The sequence below is a fragment of the Mangifera indica genome, chromosome 8 (assembly GCF_011075055.1).
Source record: "Mangifera indica cultivar Alphonso chromosome 8, CATAS_Mindica_2.1, whole genome shotgun sequence".
Lineage (NCBI taxonomy): Eukaryota > Viridiplantae > Streptophyta > Magnoliopsida > Sapindales > Anacardiaceae > Mangifera > Mangifera indica.
This window is the reverse complement of record NC_058144.1, coordinates 11,023,187-11,048,338: the sequence shown is the minus strand read 5'-3', so window position 1 is coordinate 11,048,338 and position 25,152 is coordinate 11,023,187. Positions and strand designations below refer to the sequence as shown.

The 25,152-nt window shown below is 33.6% G+C and overlaps 4 protein-coding genes across 9 annotated transcripts; 1 reads left to right on the top strand and 3 right to left on the bottom strand.

The window, feature by feature from the left end:
- The first annotated feature begins 2,283 nt into the window (after window positions 1–2,283).
- Window positions 2,284–6,567, top strand: LOC123223909 (MOB kinase activator-like 1A). Its single transcript, XM_044647378.1, has 7 exons — window positions 2,284–2,434; window positions 4,567–4,615; window positions 4,837–4,945; window positions 5,141–5,234; window positions 5,627–5,760; window positions 5,968–6,131; window positions 6,356–6,567. The coding sequence occupies exons 1-7, from the start codon at window positions 2,412–2,414 to the stop codon at window positions 6,428–6,430; spliced, it is 648 nt and encodes a 215-aa protein (XP_044503313.1). The 5' UTR covers window positions 2,284–2,411; the 3' UTR covers window positions 6,431–6,567.
- A 1,574-nt stretch (window positions 6,568–8,141) lies between these two features.
- LOC123223908 (transmembrane protein 45B-like) lies at window positions 8,142–11,314 on the bottom strand. Of its 2 annotated transcripts, none has more exons than XM_044647376.1 (3): window positions 11,155–11,314; window positions 10,241–10,677; window positions 8,142–8,869 (listed from the first exon to the last, which is right to left on the bottom strand). In XM_044647376.1, the coding sequence occupies exons 2-3, from the start codon at window positions 10,585–10,587 to the stop codon at window positions 8,374–8,376; spliced, it is 843 nt and encodes a 280-aa protein (XP_044503311.1). In that variant the 5' UTR covers window positions 10,588–10,677; window positions 11,155–11,314; the 3' UTR covers window positions 8,142–8,373. The 2 variants fall into 2 exon arrangements, with proteins under 2 accessions (XP_044503311.1, XP_044503312.1); XM_044647377.1 differs by having other exon boundaries at window positions 10,241–10,776; window positions 11,155–11,312.
- A 206-nt stretch (window positions 11,315–11,520) lies between these two features.
- LOC123223905 (scopoletin glucosyltransferase-like) lies at window positions 11,521–13,320 on the bottom strand. The gene has a single exon (XM_044647373.1). The coding sequence runs from the start codon at window positions 13,180–13,182 to the stop codon at window positions 11,590–11,592; it is 1,593 nt and encodes a 530-aa protein (XP_044503308.1). The 5' UTR covers window positions 13,183–13,320; the 3' UTR covers window positions 11,521–11,589.
- Window positions 13,321–18,636: 5,316 nt separating this feature from the next.
- Window positions 18,637–22,691, bottom strand: LOC123223906. 5 transcript variants are annotated; one of them, XR_006503887.1, is made up of 11 exons: window positions 22,432–22,682; window positions 22,010–22,186; window positions 21,282–21,329; window positions 21,153–21,192; window positions 20,974–21,074; window positions 20,158–20,350; window positions 19,984–20,082; window positions 19,567–19,684; window positions 19,249–19,376; window positions 19,049–19,102; window positions 18,637–18,919 (listed from the first exon to the last, which is right to left on the bottom strand). XR_006503887.1 is itself a non-coding variant. In XM_044647374.1 (10 exons), the coding sequence occupies exons 1-9, from the start codon at window positions 22,489–22,491 to the stop codon at window positions 19,256–19,258; spliced, it is 957 nt and encodes a 318-aa protein (XP_044503309.1). In that variant the 5' UTR covers window positions 22,492–22,681; the 3' UTR covers window positions 18,637–19,102; window positions 19,249–19,255. The 5 variants fall into 5 exon arrangements, 2 of the variants coding, with proteins under 2 accessions (XP_044503309.1, XP_044503310.1); XR_006503888.1 differs by having other exon boundaries at window positions 18,637–18,800; XR_006503886.1 differs by having other exon boundaries at window positions 18,637–18,829; window positions 22,432–22,681.
- Between the last annotated feature and the right edge of the window lie 2,461 nt (window positions 22,692–25,152).

Here is a 25,152-nt window from a genome sequence, read left to right as displayed (position 1 = left end):
CCTCTCACTGTCTTCGTACCCCCTGGGGGGAAATCTTATCTTTGTATCCTTTGAATACAACATAAACATATTAAACAACAAAATTAACTAAAACTAAAATTAACCCACTATTTCAAATATCATAAATAGCATAAGCTAGCCACCCTTATATGCATTATAAAAGACATAAATAAATTTGAAAAAAATATAAATAATCTAAAACTATAAGGATATGTTAGTATTTTAAGTAAATATATTAATATAAAAGACAAAGACAAGGATGCAGGCAGGATAGGCCAAGGAGGGGACATATGTATCCCTATCCCTGACTTGTCACTGGTTGTAGGGATATTTTTTGTTTCCGTCCTCATCCCTTTCCCATTTATATCAATAAATCCTCTCTCCATTATAATTGGGGTCGACCATGAACTCTAAATTTAGGTCAAAATTGTCATCTTTACTGCTAAAGGCTAAAGTTGTCCAAGAATAAATAATTAAAGGTCAAACGACTATTTTCAACCCAATGTTTAGTAAACAACAAATTCACACCATTTAGTTTTAGTGCACATTATTGTTTTATTCTTTATTAATATAAATATACAATATTCAATTATCAAATTTTTTAATTTTATTAAATTTAAAAACATGCTTTTTATTAAAAAATAAAAATATAATTCACCTATTTATCATTGAATAATATTGAATATACCAATTTATCACCTAATAATTATCATTATTACTTACCTTTTCTAAAAATTATTTTTCCCTATTTTATTTATTTTTTTATTCCTTCCTCTCATGTCAACTTTAATTCTTTACCATCAATCATCAGTCATCCTTCTTCAATCATTTTCATTACCAAAATCATCGATCATCATTATCTTCCAATCATCTTTATCATTGATCATTATTCTCGTCCTGTTACTTTTACCATTATTATTTCATTTTTAAATTTCATAGGAAAATCTCCCAAAAATAATAGATTTACATGTATTTAAATTGAAAAGAAATAAGTGAGAGCAAGAGTATGAATAGATATGTTGATATTTATTGAAAAAAAATGAGTAGAAGAAAAAACAGGAAGATATAAGGAAATAATGAGAGAAAAAATACGAAGAATATCTGACATTTATAAAAATATAAATTTGTGAAAGTGGACATTTCTTCCATGTGCCTGAAATTGCTCGAATCTCCTATTGCACTGGCATCAGGACCAATGGATTGCAATTTGGTGAAAACAATTTCTTATTGCTCTCTCATTTCATGTGAAATTTTTTTACAATACGCTATAATATGTTAATGAAGATGTCCCGTGTCACTCGAATTCACACATGTTAAACATGAATCGCAGTGCTTATACATTGCTCAACAAACTCTTTCTTGGATCATTTCCTGAATTTGATTAAAATGATCTCATATCATAAACTTTTTTTTTCTTTTTTTTTTCTGTCGAGCATATAACTGTCATATTTTTACTTGTTAGTGTTTATGCTCCTGTTCCATATGGATCATTAATGATATCATTAGTGTTATAATATTCAAACAGATTGAACTCATTTGAGTCTAGATTCATTTATAAAATATTTTGATAAATAAAGTTATGAAAAATAATAATTGATTGACAAAATTAAAACAAAAATTAAATTATAAACATAGAAAAATATTATTTGTGAATTCAGAGAGTTTGTGAATGAGAGATTGATGAAAAAAATATGAGATTAAAAAAAATTGAAAGACTGGGAGATTGAAAGTGCATAGATGAATTTTGAAAGGGGGAGAGGGGTTTATATAGAAAAAAATTTGAAAAAAAAAAAAATAATAAATTAATTTTTTTCCCAGGCCAACGTCTACTGGGCCAGTGACTTCTGCATCCACAGGGCCAAAAACAATTAAATTATTTTTATTTTTAATAGTCCCAATTATAGTGTTGTATCGAATCAAGCCAACCCATGGCACGTGGCAGACTATGTTCTTTTAGGCCATGCTTTTTAACTGGGTTTCGAATTAACTCAACCCATCTGTCATGTCTAACAGTTACCAAGTTCTAGACGGGAAAATCATTGAATAAAGTGACAATACCGTGGGAGGGTTGGATGGGCAAGGCGGCCGAAGTGAGCAAAATACGTTGCTTCCCCTTCTAATATTGAGGGGCAAATTCGGTAAATTGCATTTTCTTATTTAAAATAGTATAACGAAAAAATAATTAAAATATTAATTTTCTTAAAATGAATCTTTCCATCAACGAAGCATAGAGTACCACTCTTAAAGCACAAAGTACAACACATTCTTTGCACCTTAAAAATAGGCACAATCAAACAAGTTAAAAAATAAAAATAAAAAGCCAGAAATTAAGGAAGCTTTTCCAGTTTTTGAGCCGAATAAAATAAATAAATAAATCGCGCACACGCAGACGCACGAGTCGTTCTCCGACCATGAGCCTCTTCGGTTTAGGGAGGTGAGTTCGAATCAAAAGCGAATTTGCATTTAATATGATCCGATCTGTTAATAATTTGTGATCTGAAGTTTCCTTTTGGTTTACAATTGGACTTATTTTTTGCCCCGCTCCTTCTATTTATTTCATGTCTTCTGTTTTCTAATAATCTAATGAATTTTCTTTTTATGTTGTGAATATCTTATTCTGATTTGTGTTTGTGAAGTGGCGAGTCGAGTTTTTGTGTATTCATTTTTTATGGATTGAATCTTTGATGAAATAGAATTCATGTGTTTTTTTTTTGGTTGCCGAATAAAGATTCAGGAGATTGTGTTTAGCAGTTTGTAAAAAGTATAGTTAATAAAATTTACTTGTATATGTTTTGAATAATTCGCGTGGATATAGATCATGCAAGTATATTGAGATTTAAACATTTTCTTTGCATGATTTTTTATTTAAGGCTTTAAGCCTTTTTATAATTGTGTGATTATGAACTGTTAAAAGTATCTTCTATTTCTGCAATTTCAATTAAGTGTAGCGGGAACTTTATTTATCTAGATTAGAAAACGGTTCTAACTTGTCCTCTAAGTTCCCACTTTTCACCAGATACATAGTTTAATTTTTAATTGAAAATAACACAAGCTATCCTTATTTTTTAATCTCTTTTTGATTTAATTTCTTGTTGAAGCTCAGTTGGGTGAGCGATAAACATTAATGTTATAATATCAATATTCTTTTTATGATAAAAGTTTATTGTGTGGACATGTAGTAAGTTTTGTTGACTACCAAACTCAGCATAGATTGTTGTTGAAGGTACATGGTAATTCCCATTGATGGCATTCCTTATGAAAAGGATTCATTCAGAGGCTGCTAGCCACAATCTCCTTATGCTTTCCTGTATAAGCAGTCATGTCCTGTTCTTCATACTGTGGCAATTTGTGATACATCATGTTATGTACGAGGATTTGTACATTTGATCAATATAGTTGTTTTAATGTGTCTTAAAAAATTGTGGATTCACTGATGATTTTGTCTGTGAAATAATTTTAATGAAAGGTACTATAGCCCTCAAATGTAAGTGCAAACTTCAAACCATAATGATTTGATGTCAAAAAAGTTTTATGTGTGGGAGTGAGTAGAAATTTGAAATATGCAGACGTAGATTACTATAGATGGAAACATTGTCTTTGTTAATTCTAGGATGATGGACCGTCAAGGGAATGTGTAGTAATTTATGGTTTGTAATAATTAAACAATAGTAGGACTTTGAATTGATGTTGACGTAGTTGTTAACAGCAAAAAGCACTTAAAGGCAATGAGGAGTGCTATCGCCTAGACAAAAAAGTGAGGCAAAGGTGTCGCCTTTGGACCAAAGGCTATAAAAAAAATAAAAAGGGATTTTGAGTGAACAAGAAAATGGAGTAGAGGGTTAAGTGAAGGAGAAGAAAAATCGGTAAATAAAAAGTTGTTAGGTGGTTGCAATTTATGTGACAGGTGTAAAATTATAATAAAGGAAAAAAAATTATAAATGAAATATTATTATTTGATCACCATCTCTTTTGCAACCTCTATGACAACCTCCAAACTTGTTGGTGATCTTTCCAAAAACCTTAAATCTCTCCAATAGCATCTCTGATGACCTCAGAACTGGTCGATGACCTCTTTGGCGATCTTAGAACTCTTTGTCAATCTCTCTAACGACCTTGAAACTCACCGATAATCCTCGAAATTGCCTCAAACATCACCGAAGTCTTGTGTGATTATAAACTATACTTTTTTTAATGCTCAAAGCTTCTCCAAAGGTGTTGAAAATCCACTAAAGACAATCGCCTTTGGACCACCGGTTGCCTTGATCATACTCAAGGCGATGGCGATATTGCCTTGAGAAAAGCCTTGATGTTGACATTCAAAATAGGGATGTCTCTTGCTTACATATCCATCTGACGTAATATATTTCAAACCTTCACCATGAACACCCTTCTTCCCTGCTCACTTTTTCATGTATTTGTTGATGATCATGTTGATATATAATCATGTGTTTGAAGGGACTTTGTCTGGTATTATTGTACTTCATGTTGATATATAATCATGAGTTGAAGAACTTTGTTACTTAATTTTCAGTTGTAATCTTGCTTGATAAATTTTTCTGGAAACAGAAATCAGAGGACATTTCGCCCAAAAAAGAGTGCCCCATCAGGGAGTAAGGTTGGTATTCTTCTTGTAACTAGTAGTTTTTGTCTTTGAAGTTGCTCTTATCTTAATAACATGTGATATTTACTATTCTCCGATGTATGGTATGATGTTCATATTTGTGTTTTTTGGTTGAAAGATTGAGATGTGTTTGGTAACTTTTTGTGTTTTTGTTTTAAAAAATAAATTGAAAACGAAAATTTTAATGTTTATCTTTTACTGAACTTTGGATGCAGGGTGCACAGCTTCGGAAACATATTGATGCGACCCTAGGTAGTGGAAACCTGAGGGAAGCAGTAAGGCTTCCTCCTGGGGAGGATCTAAATGAGTGGCTTGCTGTCAACAGTAATATTCTTCACTCCCATATTATAGATTATTATTTTCCCTTTGAAATAGACTGCATTGGTGCAAATAGATGTGTTGTTTTTTGAAAGATGTTTTGAGAAAATGTCTTAAAACAAACTTTCCACTCGCTATAAGTTATTACCAATCTTCTGTAGTACATTTCTGAAATAAGTTTATTGGGTTTCTCTATTTCAGCTGTGGATTTCTTCAACCAGGTAAATCTGCTGTATGGTACCCTAACAGAATTCTGTACTGCTGAGAACTGCCCTACAATGACAGCAGGCCCCAAGTATGCCATTAGATTTTTAATTTCAAATTATACTATATAATCTGTTCTTTGGGACTCCAAAGAAATATTGTTTGTTTTTTGCCTCAGTGTCTTACCATTTGATCAATTTTGGCATTAAGATGTAATTGCTTCAGTCATTCAATATCTTTTGAAGTATTAAGAGTTGTGTTGCTTCATAAAATCCTTTCTCTTTTTGTTGTAACTAGTCTAAAAAGTAAGCTACAGTTTACCAAAAAAAATTTGAAATAGTTAAAACGTCATTTATGTTTTCCTTATTGCTTGATCAACTTAAGTTGCCTCCATGATTTTTGAAGACTCTGAAACTACTATTTAATTATCTACATTGTATCTTTTTGATGTTCATCACTTGATAAAGTTGGGAAACTTCACAGGTATGAGTACAGATGGGCAGATGGTGTACAAATCAAAAAACCTATTGAGGTCTCTGCTCCAAAATATGTGGAATATTTAATGGACTGGATTGAGTCTCAGCTTGATGATGAGTCCATATTTCCTCAAAAGCTTGGTATTTAGATTATCACAGATGTACTTTATTCTTCTAATTCTTTATTATAAGGTCAAGTTGCAGCTCAGGGTGAGAATTTTTTAAACCATATCCTATGTGATGAGAATCACTATCTTTACTGGCACACTATTTTGGTTTCACTTGGTAACCAGATTGTATATATTTGTGTACCCTGCTAATTTTTAATTATCTCTGAAAATTTTGTAGGTGTTCCATTTCCGCCCAACTTTAAGGATGTTGTGAAAACAATATTCAAAAGATTGTTCCGTGTATATGCTCACATTTATCACTCTCACTTCCAAAAAATTGTGAACCTTAAGGAAGAAGCTCATCTGAACACATGCTTCAAGCACTTCATACTATTTACCTGTGTAAGTTACAATTCATCCCAACCTTATGGTAGACCAGATTATGTGCCTATTCTTTATATCTGTTTAGGTATAAGTTGCAATCACAGCATTTTTTCCCCTGTTCAGTTATGAAGTTAAACAATTGGGCAAGACATGCATGTTTTCTGATGAGGAATGTGTCTTTAGTTCTATTATTATCAATATTTTGTTGGTTGCTATATTAAGTGTACTGCTATTGAATGCAGGAATTTGGTCTAATTGACAAGAAGGAGCTTGCTCCACTTCAGGAGCTTATAGATTCCATTATCGTTCCGTACTGAACAGTGATCATGGGTTTGGCATATCCTGATAGAAAAGCTATTATTTTTAGGGATATGAATAAAGTTCAATTAATACTATATATGACATAATTGTCGCTTACACTGCACAATATTATAAATTCCCTGAATTTGCTGTATTCCTTACATTTCTCAAATAGTTCCTTTAGCAAATTCTCTGTGCTTGTTTTCCGAAAATGAGCATCTAATGTGCTTATTTCTCAATTGTATGGCTTTGTTTTAATAGCTGCTACAAGCTGGAATTTTGTTTAAATAGCTGCTACAAGCTGGAATTTGTATGGGTTTGTTTCAATGTGTGTAAAGTAGCAAGATAAATCAAATTCTTATACTGTTTAAAATTTCAAACTTACTGCATTAGCTATTATTGGATTGAAATAGATTTTACATGATGTTGGGTGGATTATAAGAAAATAGTTATGAATACTCTTTTCAAACTCTCTCTTGGAGAAATTAAGGTTATTCAACTATTGTTTGTTTATTATATGAGCAACACCCGTTAGCCTTTCACACAAAATGGGACAACTTGTTTATCGAACGTTCAGTAATCACATCCTTTTATCATGAATTGATTAAGCCAAATAAACTGAATCTGAATTTTATGGCGGTCTACCAAGCGAGATGGGGCAAATTTGAAACCCTTTGGAATAATACATAACGGTGCATTGAAGTTTAAACTTAAAAAGAGTTATTTTAAAGTGAAGAAGAATGGCGGTTCTCTCTCAGACAAGTCTCTCAATCAAAATAGTTTTGAATGCTTGTATTGATAGTGGTTTTTTTTGCATTTCCATTTTGTTTCTTACCAGTCCCCTATCCATTCTCCCTTGTGAGTTAGTTACACATGGATGGAGATTTGAAATTTTTTTCAAATGATGTTTGTTGAGTTACGATTGTTTTTAACATATGTGGCAGCAGCTGTGGGCATTGCATTTGCACCACATGTTCATGTTCAACTATCTTTTTATGTGAATTTGGCTTCTAATCTCTACGACTCTATTATATTTATTTATGTTCCAACTTCTTCTACTACTAAAGAGATTGAAATTTGAAAGGTATCCAATCTGGGGAACGTTCGGATTGGGAGAGAGAAGGAGATAAATGGGTGACCATATTCTGAACCTGCTCTGTACTTTTCTATTTTTGCGGTTTTTGTCTTTTGGTGTTAATGCTTTTGTTATGTTGTGGTTGAGATGATTCATTGAATTTGGTTTTATTGGTTTTTTATTATATCAGTTTGGGACAACTCAATCATCATATATCAATTATTTACAAAGGACAAAACAATATTTTACTCTAAAATGGGTGGGCAAATAAAATTTTCAGACTTTAAAGGTGAAAATCTTCACATCATAGTTTGGGTTGGAAATAGGTAATTGGCCTAATTCAAAGCAAACAAATCCACAGTTTAAGCCCCATGGAAAGCCGTATTTGTCTCCGGCCTCAATAATGAAGGAACTTTGGACTTTGCTAATCCTTATTCCTACACCTGTTTGTCTATCATTTTATCAATTATCCTCCTGATTTTGAAGCCACAAGATAATCTCATTTACTTACGCAAGGCATGAAGATAATACTATTTCTCTTTTAGTCTCACACTTTCTCAATGTTGAAAACGCAACGCCATTCATGTCCATCTCTACCTGATCTTTCACTGGAAAGCTTTAAAACCGTATAATTGTCTCGGTATGATCATCAATGGTAGAATGAGATGTCCCAAATTACATTAACATCTGTTATCATTACAAATTTTGGTTTAACAGTCTATCCAGACTGCATTATTATACATGCTTCAAAAGTTAATCAGTGTGTTATATTATGCACTAAACAGTAAATTTATATCAACTCTGAAAGAGCTACTAACTCAAATGAAACTATGAATCTCCAGTTTATATCTACCTAAACAGATTACACGGAAAGATAGAATACCCTTAATTTAATCTTGACCCATCCCGGACCACTTGTAAGCTCTGAATATCAGATTCAGAACTCTCATATCTTGAGGCTGCAAAAACATATGCCGCCACAACTCCGACAAGAACTCCCAATACCAAGGAAAAGAGCTGGAAGTTAGCGAAAAACTCACCTCGAATTTCGCTGTCTCTGGAGTGACAAGAAATCATATTTCCGTTGAGTCCACAGCCTTCTGGCATCATGGGACCATAGAGAGTGAAGGCAGTCTGATAGAACCAGAGGCCTTGGAGAGTTATAGCAATGCCGCTACATAGATCAATAGGAAAGCTGGTTGGGAAGATAGCTCCAGCAACACTCGTTAAAATGCAAAGCCCTACCAAGAGGACAAGAAGGAGATGATAATACCCCTCAAGGCCTTTATGACTTGTTGAATGAAAATAAAATAGTAGATACTCTGCACAGAATGCTGTGGCAGCAATCAAACCAAGGGATCCTTCAGGCAAGGGAAGAAAGCTGAAGAAAATGATTTAAATGGAAACATAAAATCAATTTGCAATATATCTAAGATTATCAAAAATTTATTCTAAATATTTTAATTGGAAAAAAAGTAATGAAATTTCAACATCATTCCAATGGCTAATGATTAGCCTGACAATAACAAAAAAATAGATACAAAATCATGGTCTGCTCTGATGGGGACACAATCATTGTTGCAAGTCAGTTTTGTACATGAAATGTTAAAATTTCTCAAGAAATCTAAAGATATAAAACTAATATCTAAATCAGTGAAAATTAGTTTTTCTTTAAACAAAGAAGAAATTCTAAACCTGAAGAAGGAGTGTAAGTTATTAAAGAAAACCTAGTTTGAGTCTGATACTACATAAACAAAGATGATGAGAGGGCAAAGCAAAAGTTAATCAGTGATGAATTCATAAATTGAACTTTCTACTTGTTTATAAATTTCCAGGTCTGCATACTTCAGTTTCATATTGAGAAATCATGGGAAGAAAAAAGGATTTTTGCTGGAACTTAGGGGTTTAATGCCAGAGCAGTTATCACTAGAAATAAAGTCTAAGAAATATGTATGAAACGATGTTACTGGGATTCGCTACAGGTCACTGAAAATTTTTTCAGCAAGCCTCATACTGAAACTTCTATCTAGATTTTCATTTACAATTTCACACTCTGCAGCTTTAGCCCTTTACAATTTCTTCTTTTCCTTTCACCCACCAAATCAAATCTCATATCTCTCAGTAGCAGTTATGATCAGACCGGTAACATTAACAGTTATAAAAAAAAACTTGAGCATTTGAAGTTCAGATTTTCAGAACCCAAAAGAATTAGGCCCTCAATTCAATTGATAGATTCTAAAGTCAAATTTCCCAAGCTTCAAGAAGTATGAAACATATAACTTTACAATCCTAAGCACACTGAGAAATAGAAATTCACTTAAGAGTCTTCCCTTACTATCAGAATTTAAAAGACTAAAATTTAAAGCTTGATCTACATAAAAGAGGTTTAGCTTTTTGAAGTCATTATGTGGAAAAGCCCGCAAAATGCATGCTCTTTTCTTGTAACTTCTCAACAAAGCATTGGGAAATATTTTTTTTAAAGGAGTATCATTATCATCCTCTATCATTGGATTCTCATTTTCTAGGTTCTTTTACTATTCCTAAATAGTTTCCTCACCTAATCAAAACTATGGACAAATAATTATTACATAATTTTGATAAGAAATCATAATTACTCCGGTAGTCTATTCCATCTCAATTATTACATCATTTATTCCCATGAAGAAGATACTAAAATATGATAAAACTTAAGCAATACATAACATAACAAAAAGGCCATTGAAATGAAAAAGGCAAAGTAGGAGCAACCAACCTCGTTTTCTCAGAGAGCAAACAAATAACACCGAAGATAAAGAACATAAGAAGCATCCCAGAATGTTCAAAATCGTTCATGTGATGCCGGTTCAAGACACCATTGACCAAAAACTTCAGATGGGTTGAGTACAGAAGCTCAATACACATATCAAGAAAAGCACCAATTGCTACCACATAAAGTTCCAAATATTTGAGCTTCCCATCAAAACCAGGAACTGGGTTCCAAACCCGGACCCGAAATGACTTGGGATATGATACATATCGAACCACAGAGCTCCATATGTGCCACACACCAACTAAAAGAAAAAGAGTTCCTGGTAGAGCATGACCTTTAAAAGATCCCATTTTTCTTGTTATTTACACTCGGGCTTGACGGTTTAAACCTTTAATTGTTTCTTTAAGTGCTCCGCCTCTTCTTGAATCAGAGAACCATTCCTGTTTCAAAGAAGGTTCAGATTCATTCTTCAATTGTAAAGCAGAGACTTCTGACTATCTCTCTGAACAATTGCACTTCGTTAAAGCCCTATATTATACCTAATAAAAAAAAATTAAACTTTGACTTTATAATAGAAACCACTACAAATCTAAACAAATTTAGAAACCCATTCCTTGGAATTTAACTGAAAAAAGAAAACCACCTACTAAAAATTTTTCCTTGAAAGAATCTTTTTACAGCTTACTACGAATAATACAACAAGAAGCAAATTGAAATCTCATAAAAATAAGAACAAAGAGGAAATAGATCTTATTTTATCACAAATCTAACAGGTCAATTATATGGATTAAACTTGTCCAGAATAAAAACATATAAACAAAGCAAGGAAAATGAGTAGTTATGGTGTGTAAAGAGAGCCCATGAAAGGTAAAATAAGAGAAGAGGCGATGGAGATGAATATTATATTTCGTACTTACAAGTTACGATACGAGAGATGATTGAAGCGAGGCGTATAATTACATGATCCAAAAAGGCACATGAAAAAGAATATAAAAATTTGTGAAGTCCGTGGGTGAGTGGAGATGACAGTGAGAATCAGAATCGGCCCATCTGAAAACTTGAAAGAAAAATGCACAAGAAAAATGTGACGGCAATTAGAACACAATTGAGTTTTTGATTGACACGTGGATCACACCATGTGATTTCTGTTACACGTGCATAAACAAAAATCTGGCAACTATCATGTAAAACCCCTAGGGTTTGTTATATTCCTTTTAAATCCTCAAGTTTTCAGTTAACTGAAACTTATGTGCTTATAATAATATAATAATTCGACATTAGTCTATGCAAAATGTAATTGATCTTTTCATATCATATGGCAATATTTCAGCCGTACAAAATAAAGTTTACGTCTAAACTGCTTTCTGCCTAATAATAAAATCAGTCAAGGCATCCAAAGAAGCAGTTGAACTGGCAGGAAAACCATTCGCAAATTTCTTCCCAATAATTTCAGCTCCCTTCTTCATTTCTTCATCTCCCATCAGCTTTTCGATTCCCTTTATTATATCATCCTTCCTCGTCAATTTTGATTGGTCATCACGAACCATGTACCCCACTTTCAGATGATTGATCACCAATTTTGCATTATCAAATTGATCCCCTCTGATTGGCCACGCCAAAAATGGGACCCCACGCCCGAGTGCTTCCACCGTTGAATTCCATCCGCAGTGCGTTAAAAATCCGCCCGTCGACGGGTGACTCAGTATCAATAATTGTGGTGCCCATCCGCGTATTATCAAACCTCTTTTCCCAACTTTACTATCCAGCCCATGTGGAAAATACCCTTCTTCTTCGCCTTCTGGGCCGCTTAGGCCCAGTAGCTGACGTGGCGGACCCGATCTACCTGCTCCGGATTGGATGACCCAAATAAATGGCTGGTTTGATGCTTCCAATGCGTCCGCTATCTGTGGGTACTCCTCCATATTGGGACCGACTTCACTACCGAATGAAATGTATAACACTGATCCACGTGGCTTCGAATCTAACCATTCGATTACCTCGTTTTCTGTCACGTTAGACCAGCGGTTCGTCCTTATCTCGCGGTCGTGAAGCAATGAACCGGCTGATTTGTAGAATTGTTCCGGTAATAGTGGTCCGACTCCCCAAACTGGTTTTCCCGTTTGATCAGCTAGGTACTTGATGAACGGTCGTTCGAGCTCGTCACACGTGTTGAGCACCATCGCGATTGAGCCCGCTACTTCCTCCACCCACGGTGGTTGTTGACCCGGACGAGGTGGGCCCATCATCTTAGGCCCAGGTGCGCCAGGTGGACCAAGAAATCCTGGTCTCGGGCCTCCGCCCGGTGGGCCAGGGAAACCCGGTCTTGGGCCTGCTCCTGGAAATGGGCCAGCACCACCTTGTGAGCCGAACGTACCACCTGGAGGTCCGTGAGGCTTGCGTTTAAGATCCGACTCAGTTAAAGCCATTTCTTCGGGTAACCCAGGCAGCAAACGGATCTCCCCGGGTTTTAGATCTTCTGGGTGGGCCTTCCAGCTGGCATGCTCCATAGCAGCAGAGCAAGCGCCCGAAGTGAAAAACCCGATCATCGGAACTCCAAACTTTTTGAAAGTATCAGCCGTCCAGGACATCATAACATCAACAATAGCACAAACCGGTGGGACCCGGGTCGAAAAAAGATTCTGAAGGCCCTGGGCCATCTGAGCGTGCTGGTGACGGTGGTGTTGAAGAGGGTCCGAGACCGAGCTAGGCTGCAACGTCGGAGGCGGAGACGAGGGTATTTCAGTAATTTGAACGAGAGGAAATTGACCCAGAGAGGAAGGGATGTTACTGGCGATATTGGAAGAAATGATAAGGGAGGATTTGATACTACGGGAGGCTAATTGCTTGCATAATTCCATGCAAGGATAAAGATGGCCTTGGCCGAAGAATGGAACAATCCATATCTCGGCATCGTGATCAGGAAAAGTTGAAAGAGAAGAAGACATGTTTGATGTTTTGTTGGATGGTTTCGGGATGAAGAAAGTTTGATATTTAAACGAAGAGAAAGCTTAGCAACGAAGGGTTTGGGAGGTTTTTACCCGTAGGTGTTCATAGTTTGACCGTTTGTTACCAAAAGTTCCTTAGGGTTGGAGATGATGGGAGAAAGCAGGATCTCATTATTGCGAGCCATAAAGGTGTTTGACGTGGGAAGATCAGGACCATTGAATTATCATATTGATTTGTGTGGGGCCAAAAGACGTGTTCCCCCGCATGTGCTGTTAACATGTTAACATGGATGCCATGAGGTCGGTGAAGATAAAATGGATTCAGTATACGCTCATAAATTCTGTAATAAATATTTATTTATATATATTTTTTAAATAGTAAAAATTAATAATTTTTCTCTTCCTTAAAATTTAAAAAATTATATATATATTTTTAGAATTTCAATTTTTAAGACAAACCTTACCCCCTCTAGTAATTGATATTCTTTGACTATCTCTCTTATTTTTTCCAATCTCATTTTTATTGGATAAGACAAGTATTTATTTAGACGAAAACAAATCGATAAAGATGACTCTTGTCTTCATTGAAAAATGGTTTGTGTCTTTGTCGATTTCTACTTTGGTGTCGCATCGATCTATTTCGGTGTTTTAGATTTTTTGACAAAAATGATTTATCATCTTTATCGATTCATCTTTGTCTAAATAAATACTAATCTTCTCTAACAAGGATAAGAATAGAAGAAGAGAGAGGGACAATTGTAGGGTGCTGGTTACTAGAAAAAAAAGTTTGCTTGAAAATTTAAAAACTTATAAGAAGAAATGTAATTTTTTAAAGTATAATCATACAAAAAAACTTATTAGTTTTGAAGATTTAAAAAGAAAAATAATATAATTTTTTATATTTTTTAATATTATTAATTAAATAATAATTTTATTTTTAATTTTAATAATTTTATAGTCAAGGTTTTAAATTTTCAAAATGGCACAGATGAAACTTTGGGCATGCATCAAACATTGGGTGGGAAGAAGTCTTTTGGCCTTGTGTGGGCATGTCGGCAATCTGAACAAATATTATTACATGATTGATCTGTAAGTAATGCAGCATAGTAAGATCCAAAGAGTACAAAGATACAAAACATTATTAGGCAAAATAAGGTCATGGACGAACAACATGTAATTATATATTCAAATGTAAAACAAATGTCAAAACAACATTACCGTGCAAAATAAGATCATGTCATGAATAACAAATAACAAAACTCTATAATTTAATATTATCATCATCATCATCATCATCTCTCTTGGCCATTTCAACTTTTAAGGGATGTTTAGTTTAAAAAATATTTTTACTAAAATTGAAAGATTATTTTATAGATAGATTATTTTTAAGATTATTATATATAAATTATTACTATATTTGATAAAATTTAGTAAAAATTAATAGATATAAATAATTATTGTGTTTGATTAGAGGTAATAAAAAAATACTAGTATTATATTTTATTTAAATGTCCTTGGGTTTAACTATACTAAAATATTTTTGATATTATTTGTTGTATTAATTGAAAATGAGATTATTTTTCTCTAAAAAAAATAAATAAATAAGGATATAGTTATAACAAAATCAAAATTATCTTGATAATCTTTTAACATCTAAAGTGAAAATGATAATCAAATTATTTTTTATATTACTTGTTATATGACCATTGATAATAAAAGTTACTAGAATTTTCTATTGTTTACCAACTAAACAAAATAATATAAACAATAAAAAATAGATTACTAAAATAATCTTTTCACCGCTTGAACCAAATGCCCCCTCAAGGTATTCCATTCCATTTCATTGTGTCTAAATATATATTTTAGTTTTTTTTTCAAAGAAAATGAGTGTGGGTTTTAAGGGGGAAAAACTTATATTTGACACACAGATTGTGAAAATTACCTATAAGATATTATAATAATAATAATAATAATAACAAACATGTTATAAATAGCCTGAACGATATTGTCCGCTTTGAGCTTCAGGCCCGCACGGTTTTGTTTCTCCTATGAAAACGCGTCATACAAGTTAAGGGCTTCTGACCCCTGCCTATATACACGCTCAGTGGACTGCACGGGAGCGATGTGGGACTTCAGGTTACAACACACCCTCCCCCCCCCCCCCCCCCCCCCCCCATCGCCAATCGTGCTGATAACGTGTTATAAACAGCCTAAACGATATTGTCCGTTTTGGGCTTCAGGCTCGCATGATTTTGTTTCTCCTATGAAAATGCGTCATTCAAGTTAAGGGTTTCTGGCCCCTGCCTATATACACGCTCAGTGGACTGCACGGGAGCGATGTGGGACTTCAGGTCACAACACACCCCCCCATCGCGAATCGTGCTGATAACGTGTTATAAACAGCCTGAACGATATTGTCCGTTTTGTGCTTTAGGCCCGCACGGTTTTGTTTCTTTTATGAAAACGCGTCATTCAAGTTAAGGGTTTCTGGCCCCTGCCTATATACACGCTCAGTGGACTACACGAGAGCGATGTGGGACTTCAGGGCACAACACACCCCCCCACCAATCGCGAATCGTGCTGATAATGTGTTATAAACAGCCTGAACGATATTATCCGCTTTGGGCTTCAGGCCCGCACGGTTTTGTTTCTCCTATGAAAATGCGTCATTCAAGTTAAGGGCTTCTGACCTCTGCTTATATACACGCTCAGTGGACTGCACGTGAGCGATGTGAGACTTCAGGTCACAACACACCCCCCCCCCCCCATCGCGAATCGTGCTGATAACGTGTTATAAACAGCCTGAACGATATTGTCCGCTTTGGGCTTCAGACCCGCACGATTTTGTTTATCCTATGAAAACGCGTCATTCAAGTTAAGGGCTTTTGACCCCTACCTATATACACGCTCAGTGGACTGCACGAGAGCGATGTGGGACTTCAGGTCACAACACACCCCCCCCCCCCCCCCCCCAATTGGGAATCATGCTGATAACATGTTATAAACAGCCTAAACGATATTGTCCGCTTTGGGCTTCAGGCCGGCACAGTTTTGTTTCTCCTATGAAAACGCGTCATACAAGTTAAAGGCTTCTGACCCCTGCCTATATACATGCTCAGTGGACTACACGGGAGCGATGTGAGATTTCAGGTCACAACAAAACAGTATTTATATTCTTAAGGAATATTATTGATAGGGTACAAATTCTCCAGACTTGAGCAGTGAAAGGATAAAATTTACATACATTTTAACTAAAGTATATCTAATAGTAATTGAACCTTAACTTTAATAGAAATTGTCAAAAAGATATAAATACCCTTTATTCTTTTTCTACCTTTTAACTATTTTTTTAATTAAAATACTTAAAGAATAATTTTTTAAAAAAGAAAAATAAAAAGTTTAAAAACATTAATAATTAGAAGAAAAATGATATTAATGCAAACACTCTCTGCTGAGCAGCTTGAGTTGGTCATTGATCTTGCATTAGCTCATGAGTGGCCTATCTATCATATGAATATTTAAGAATGTTTTTTTCTCAATGATTTTATTTCTGAGGAAGTTTGTTTGCAATGCAACCTCCGTTTTTCTTTTTTTTTCCGGCTGGGTTGATTAATAATAATAATAATAATTCAACTATCCCAATAACCAGAAAACCTAACTTGACTGATCTTATTATCCTGAAACAAGAGTTAAGTTGACTTAAAGTACAAGTCATAACTATTACAGAGAATTTGTTTGACCCTATGATCTTTTATATAGTATTTTATAGTGATTCTTGGTAGTATTATATGTAAAGCAGGCTTAATGATTCTAAATCTATTAATGATAAGTTAACTCGTAGATTCATTTATAACTCCTTTGCAAATACTATTCAAATGGTCATATTTATCATATCATTTATAACCTCAAACAAGTTTTGTGTGCTTGGCTTCATAAGTTTTGTCACTCAATACTCAATGTTGGCTTTACCAAAAACTTCTTCGACTATGTTATGTTCGCTTGAACTACTCCCCACAAGCCTAGCATTCTCATCATTTCTATGGATGATATGATTATTGCATGAGATGATACTATCATCATTAACTTTGTGAAACATCTTCATTAGCAATTTGAAATAAAATATTTTTAAACCTCTAAAATGGTTTTTTAGCATCAAAGTAGCCCTATTATTCTAGTGGTTATCTTCTCTCTTAGCAGAAGTAGTACACCATTGATCTACTCAGTCAAGCCTCTAATATAGACTCTCTTACTTTTGATTCTCCAGTGTAGCTTAACATGAAACTTCATAAGGATGACGGTGAGCCCCTCTGAAATCCCATTTGTTACCGAGAATTACTTGGTGTTCTTTTGTATCTTACAATCATCTAACTAAACATTGCTCATGTTGTACATTATTTTGACTCACTTTATAAGTAATCCTGCTTCAATTCACTATGCCCTTCTTCAAGTTCTTTGTCACCATTGTGGCTCCATATGATGATCACTTGTCGTCATATTATTCTCTTGAGCTCAGTGGTCACACTAATGAGGGAAAAGTCAGTGATTCTAATAGTCGCCATTCTATTGTTGAGTTATGAATCTTTTTGGGATACTCTTCCATTTCTTGGCACAATAAGCAGTAAAGTAACATATTGTATCTCAACCCAATATTGAAGTTGAATATCACGCAATAGCAGGTATGATATCTAAGATCATTTGGCTTCATTTCCTCATGCATGATATCGGAATCAATACTCTCTTTCCTGTTTTTCTTTATCATCAGAGTTTCTTTAAGATTGCAAACAATCATGTATTTCATTAATGCACTAAACATATTGAAGTAGATTATCACATCGCAACAACTTGCAACACTAAGGCTCAAACAATTACCAAATCGAAGCTTTTTTGGTCCAAACTCTTGGTCTTTAATCCATTGAAGAGGGGTGTTAATGATATGAGACTCTTCCTTATTATATATGATTCTCTTCTCTGTATAGGTTTCTTCTTATACAGGATTCCTCATTCCATCTTCCAGGCCTTAGCTTTGACCCTGTTGGCAACAACATAGCATTGACCCTATGATGTCAACATTAACTTGGATCCTATTGCAACAAGTTATTGCTAGAGTAATCGTATTTTCTTCATTTTGTTCTAGGGTTGTAGGAGAATCTATGGTTATAATATGTCAATAGTTATCGCAACTTAACCTTAGAACACAACCTGATGTTTTTAGAAGTGTATATTTCCTGAATGTAGTAGAAACATCTATGTCAACAACATAATGTTTTAAGATGTCTTTATTTCCTTATGGTAGTGAAAATCTATGTTCTGATATTTATGTATGAAGAAAACTTTAAAAAGCTTAAAACAACTTAGTAAAGAAATTCAAACTTTAAGTTCCTTCAAACAATCAGTAAAACAATTTAAGAAAAAAAAGTTATAAGCAAACATTTAAAGAAAAGATCAAACGAAAAATTTTATACACATAAATTCTTTTATAATAAATCACCTTCTGAAGCTGTCTTCAGGAATTGCATTACATACAGACTGATGCGGAACTTCCCTTGTCTCCCAAATTTCCATCCTTATAGCAATATGAGAACAATGAATTCCAAAGCCGTTATCTTCCTTCTTCAAAACTATTTTTCAGGTGACATAACTTGATAAACCGAGCAATGAGTTTGCTTTTTTGTCAATGCCATAGTAAAGGTTTAATTCATTTTCAGCTTTTTCAGCCAAGTGCTATATAGAAATTCATCTGCTCAAACATAAACTTATATATATGTTTCTGATACTTCATGTTTTGAATGAACATTTAAAATTCAGAAAGAATCACCAATGCAGTTATATATAAATTTAAAAACCATTAGTACAATCAAACTTGTACCTTGTTGAGCTTTCTTGTTGCACTTTCCAGGACCTCATGAGAGGCCAACATAACCTGCAAGTAATTTAGTACATTTTATTAATACTTGAACACGTATTCCGAATCTTTCTGAGCGTTTTTGTTAGTTTGATCAAAATGTAGGACATTCTTGCATATAGTTGATATTTTGAAAAAAAAAAAGTGCAAGTTTCATTACATACTGAGATCTCAAGCTGACGGCAGGATGTCCAAGGCAACTTCCTTGAGGGATGGCATGGCTTCCTGTTCATGCAAACAAAGATATTTATCCCGCACTTTCTTGAAGACTTTCCAAGTACCTGGGTAGCACCTAACAGAAAGGGAAAATTACTGTTTAATTTAGCAGTTACTATGACATTGAGAAAATGGTGACGAAATTTCGAAAATAGCAACTCTCTAAGAAGCCAAACAACAAGTAACAGTAGAGGTTTTCAAATTTTTTAAAAACATAAACAAGTTATTTACTAAAGCAGCAAAATCTCAATTACAAGCTAGCACACCTGAAAAGGGCTCCTCCATTGCGTCCTTTAAAATTGTGAATATAATATACAGTCTCCATCTTTGGCAGGAGAGTCTTGGTTAGTGCAGCAAGCTTAGGGTAGAAGAATGGTGGATAATCTTATTTCATTCAAGGATAACTTTGATCCAAATAGACAATACAAAGGTACCAACAATATGGACATATGCAGCTACAGTTTGATCCTTGAACTTCCTATCAATGCCAGAAAAAAAACTGTTCCTTTAATTAAAAAGAAAATTGAAGGCAGAAAGTCGAAAGTAATCAGAATTAAAATAATACCAAGTGGTGAAACAAGTGACCAATTTGATGGGTGTGTGTATAGAAACTATTCTATAGCATCAAAATTAGCCAAAACCAATGGGATTTAAGACAATCATGCAACAATGGCAGAGGATACAACCAGACCTTATCCGGTCAAGTTCTCCATTGAATATAATCATTTTTCGTGTAGTATTGGAGACTGCTTCCTTGTAAAGCTCTTCCACCACAAGCATCTCTAAATGGAAAGAATAGCAGAAATAAGAACCTTATAGAATGAATATCTATTAAAAGGACAAGATTTTGAAGCTACCATTGACATTAAAATATGGATAAGCAACTAGGAACATTTCATCTTCAGGTTGCACACGGTCTGCCATTTTGACCTTTTCGGTCAAACCAAAATCCTCAAAAAATGAAGGCTTTGTAAGATAGTCTAACTTAAAAGATGCTCCTTCAAAAGCCGATTTTCTTGCAAATTTTACTTCATTTGCCTCCGGGAAAAACTGAAGAAACAAATGTCAGGTTTATCCTTATAAATTTGATCATAAAAATGATAACACCAAATGACTGATCAAAATCACTAAATCAATTGTGATCATAGATATCAGACATACAGAAAAAGGTCATTAGACTGCAGAGCCTTGGTAAGGTGCCCATGTAGCGATGTTTACACAATGTATGAGTGATATTCTTGAGTCTCAATGCAGTCTGAAAACACACACACACACACACACACACACACACATATATGAACTTCTTAACAAATTTTCAACAATGTCCTATATCACCAAACATAGATCAAGTTCGCTATCATTAACATCTTCAACTTAATCATAATATATAAATAAGAATCTCTCACATATAAATCATTCTGAAATAAAAAATGCAAAATATTTTTCTCAGGTAACAATCATGAATACAAATTCACATAAACTATATAGTGTTAGTGACAATGACAATCATTTTTCATTTATCTAGTGCTGCAATGCTGGTCCTGGAAATATAATACATAGCAGAGAAGGATCCACAACAAAACCTCTCCCCTAACAGCAGAATGCCTTATATTTAAGAGATGAATCAAAGCAATAATATTATTCTAGTACTGCTCATATACACAAAGACTTACTATTCTAGTTCGTGTAGCTTTCTCAGGGGTTACAAACTGATCACAAAATTCACGTATCAGCATCATGCTTCCAGTCATTTCTATTCCTCCTTCACCATCACCTGTAACATAGTCTTCATTAATTGGGAGCCAATAACTGGGAAAACAAGAGAGAAGAAGGTGGGCCAAGTGGAAAGCACCAGGTACAGAATCAAGTCCAGCTGTTGGGAATTCGATTTCCTGTAACATATATTTGCTGGTCACAAACAATACAGTTTCTGCAGTCGAGTGTGCTAGCTTATAAGTTCTATTATCCAGTTATAACTCACCATCAACTGTTTGCCATCTTTCACAGCTAATTCAACAGCATTTTTTGCCTGTTAATTGTTACAAACCCAAAGTAAATGTTGCAACCACAGTAACAACTAGAGGAATTGACATACAAATTATAATTTTGTTGGATACAGTGAAACATACCATATAGACCTTGACAGACACAGAATACACTCCAAAAAGTTCCTCGGAGTTTCTGTTCCTCGTCCAATTTTTAAGTTGGTTTTATCACTCATCTTTAGGCACTTGTCATATACAAGTAATGTTGATTGATGATATTGTTTCATTTACATTAATCTCATATCTATATAATTATCTAAATAAATTACAAAGAAAGAAACTTTACAATAAAAACATACTAGTGAGCATTGAAAGCAAACTTGCTAAAAGTATCTATCCAGATTTAATAATACACAATTTTAACTCTTTGAAGCATCATTAGGCACAACTTCAATAGTGTTGATTGCATGTTCATTTCTTGACTTAGTATTGTTTTTTAGTACCCAAACTTACCTATTTTTTCTCTTTCTCTTATTTAATCTTCTCCTATTTCTTTTTCAATCAACAAAAGAAAATAATGTTTTTGCAAACACTCAGTAATATTGTTGAACTAAAAGTCTTGTAAAGCAGAATTTCCTCATTCTACGCCTTACACTACCAAAATTTCACATAATCAATTTACAGAATAATCATGAATTGCAATGCATATTACGTAAAAGCTTACTTGTTCGAGAAGTTCAGAGTAGTCACCGGGGAATGGCACATCAAGGTCAGCCGACTTACTACCATCCCGTGCAATGGTATGAGTAGAACAATTGAGTCTTCTAAACACTGTCAGTGTGTTGACCGTTTTACCACCAAAATTGCCATGACAATTTATTGAGACCCTTTTGCAGTTAAACTACAATTTATGACCCAAAAAAAAAATTTCAAGCTCAAAAAATTTAAAAATAAACAAATTAACTAGGAAATTTACAGTTCAGAATAACAAAGCAAACATAAAAGCGATCTGCAACTCATTTCTTATAAAACAAAGCATTTGATTATTTCTGAGTAAAGAAAAGCAAAATTTAAATGGATATTAATCTGTATGAAAAGCTGAGCACTGAAAGATATGACAAAACAAGAAGCTAAAAATTGGCTCGCCTTTGGACTTTGAATTGGAGGAACCGTAGACAGGACGGTGGCGGCGTTAGATGATGGCATTTTTAAGCCGAGGGAGGGACGGAGATGACTGAATTCTCCTATATTTGATAATGGTGGATATTGCTAGATAATGGAATCTCTGTCGTCTGTTACTGCTGCCCTCACTTGGAATTTGACGGGTCGGATCGAGTCGTTTGAGAAAATGGATACACCAAATAACCCGCTGCATAATGATACAAGATCTAAGACCTTTTCTTTTTATTTGTTTCTAGGATTCAACTTATTTAAAAAAAAAATTAAAAGCCAATACTTCGCTTTTCTCCATCTCTAATCTGTGCCTCTGCTCATCTCATGCTCAAACAAGTATACTTGCCCTCGTGGTTCCTCGTAATAAAGACTTATTTTCATCCAAGGTTTAGTATAAAAATAAATTCATTTGTAAAGTTTTAAAAACTCAAATATTCATTCATCATAGATTTTTTTTTAAAACTTACTGTTAATTATAAGGGTAAAATTGTTATTAAATAATTATATTTAAAAAACTAATAATTATTCTTTCATTTTAGTCTAAAAAATTAACTTTTTTTTCTTCCGCTCAAAAGTTTGAAAAGTTATATATTTATTTTCTAGCAAACCTCTCATTTGTCGACATTCTCTCCCACTGCATGGATGAGGACGTGGCCACCATTCTTCGATCACAATTGCAATGGATCATCACACGATGAATGCATTCGTGGCCAGAGAATGGGTTTTTATTGACAGTCATCCAGATTTGAAGTTGAATCAACGAAAAACGCAATGGATTCTCATCATTTGGAGCCAATTAGATGAAGCCTCTTGGTCTTCAGGCTTCATCTAGCTTCATCGGTGGCAATAGAAGGAGATGCACAAAAGGTTGGTCGACACCGAAACTAATTGACTGTCATCGTCATTGTTGCTGGAGTTTGCAGCAAATCTTAGGGATTTGGGGGGGGGGGGGGGGAGAGTTACTTTTTAAAGTTGAGGTTGTAGGATAAAATGCGAGTTTTCAAAAATAAAAATAAAAAGATAAAATTATATATTTTTTAATATTATTGATAAAATAATGATTTTACCTTTAACTTTAATAATAAATTTTAATACAAATTAGTATACGAGAAGATATTTAAAATTTTAAAACCTTATAAATATGCATTTCTCTTTATATTAAAACTTGAGTAAGAAATGGTCCTTTGGCCTTCAAGATAACATTTCTTTTGCATAAATAAAATTAGGATTATTGATCCTAGGGTTGGCAATATCATTATTCTTCAAGGATTGTTACGATTATGACAAATATTTGTATGAAAAAAGGAACCTTACTAACATATTATGTTGACATCACATAAACCTTAGGATCAATAATCCTAATTATTATTCTTCAAAAGGCCAAAGCACTATGTTCCACCTAAAATTTAGTAAAAAGACAAATTTCTATCATTAATTTTAAAAAATTCAAATATTCACCATATGTTAGAATTCACTGATAAAGTTATTTAGCAAAATTATTTAAAAAAATTAAAGTTTTATCATATTTCTCTTTTTAGTTTCAAAATCTAATAATTTTACTTCACTTAAAGTTTGAAAAATGACTATTTTCCCATAAGGTTTACAATTTTTTTCCTTGCCACTTCTTCGGTGACCAATTTCCCATCTCCTTGGAGAGGACAAATCATCGATTAACCAGAGGTTGGCCGATGATTTATTGACACAGATTTGTGCAACGCACATCTTAGCTGGACAAAGACTTATAAACTTTGTCTAATCGATCTATACGTAGCATAGATTTGTATCGACGAATCATCAACCAATGATTCATCCTCTCCAGGAAGATGGGAGATTGCCAATTGGTCGACTTCAATCACCGAAGAAGCAGCAAGAAAAAAAAAATTGTAAACCCTAAGAGAAAATGGTAATTTTTCAAGCCTTAAGTAGGTTGAAATTGTTAAGAGTTTGAAACTAAATGAGAGAATGCGATAAAACTTTAGGTTTTTAAATATTTTTGTTAAATAAAAATTTTATCTCTAATTTTAATAGTGAATTTTAACAGATTGATAAATATTTGAGTTTTTTAATATTAATGAATGAGAATTTGTCTTTTTCACTAAACTTTGGGTGGGAAATAGCCCTTTGACCTTTTCAAAACCTAGTGGGAGGGACTTTGTTAATGTGTCAACCCACATAGAGGATATGTCACACATTTTAAGACAATGCAATAAAAAACGTCTGAACTCATCAATCACCAAATTGTTAACACAAATTTATCAATAAAATTAATATATTTAATATAATTAAATAGTTTTAAAATAACAAATTAAAATAAATAATATATTATTGAAAACAAAAGATCATCACGCCAATTTATTTAATTATTTATGTACATGATATTATCTCTAATGATGAATCAACTAAAAATTAAATTTTTTTAAGTGACTGCATCCAAATGCAAAATTTGACTCATGTCCACAGTTTTTATTTTTCTTGAAAAACTTGTCTTATTTTTCATTTTTTAATATTGTTACAAGATATATAAGAGTAATAATTATATTATTTATCAATGTTATTAAAACTAGACTATATTGACTGGTTCAATTACAAATAAAAATTGGCTTGTTTGTCTTGTATATATGTATTTATAAAAAAGCAAAAATCAAAACTTTCTCAATATCAACACCAACTCTTCTTTATGAAGAACATATATAG

Coding starts and splice junctions, on each gene's coding strand:
- LOC123223906 (XM_044647374.1), bottom strand. CDS start 22,491: ATGCCATCATCTAACGCCGCCACCGTCCTGTCTACGGTTCCTCCAATT. Junction 21,330..22,009: donor ACTCTGAACTTCTCGAACAA/GTAAGCTTTTAC, acceptor AACAATTAACAG/GCAAAAAATGCTGTTGAATT. Junction 20,083..20,157: donor TCCATATTTTAATGTCAATG/GTAGCTTCAAAA, acceptor CTTTCCATTTAG/AGATGCTTGTGGTGGAAGAG.
- LOC123223909 (XM_044647378.1), top strand. CDS start 2,412: ATGAGCCTCTTCGGTTTAGGGAG. Junction 2,435..4,566: donor AGCCTCTTCGGTTTAGGGAG/GTGAGTTCGAAT, acceptor TTCTGGAAACAG/AAATCAGAGGACATTTCGCC. Junction 4,616..4,836: donor GTGCCCCATCAGGGAGTAAG/GTTGGTATTCTT, acceptor CTTTGGATGCAG/GGTGCACAGCTTCGGAAACA.
- LOC123223908 (XM_044647376.1), bottom strand. CDS start 10,587: ATGGGATCTTTTAAAGGTCATGCTCTACCAGGAACTCTTTTTCTTTTA. Junction 8,870..10,240: donor TTGCTCTCTGAGAAAACGAG/GTTGGTTGCTCC, acceptor CATTTTCTTCAG/CTTTCTTCCCTTGCCTGAAG.
- LOC123223905 (XM_044647373.1), bottom strand. CDS start 13,182: ATGTCTTCTTCTCTTTCAACTTTTCCTGATCACGATGCCGAGATATGG.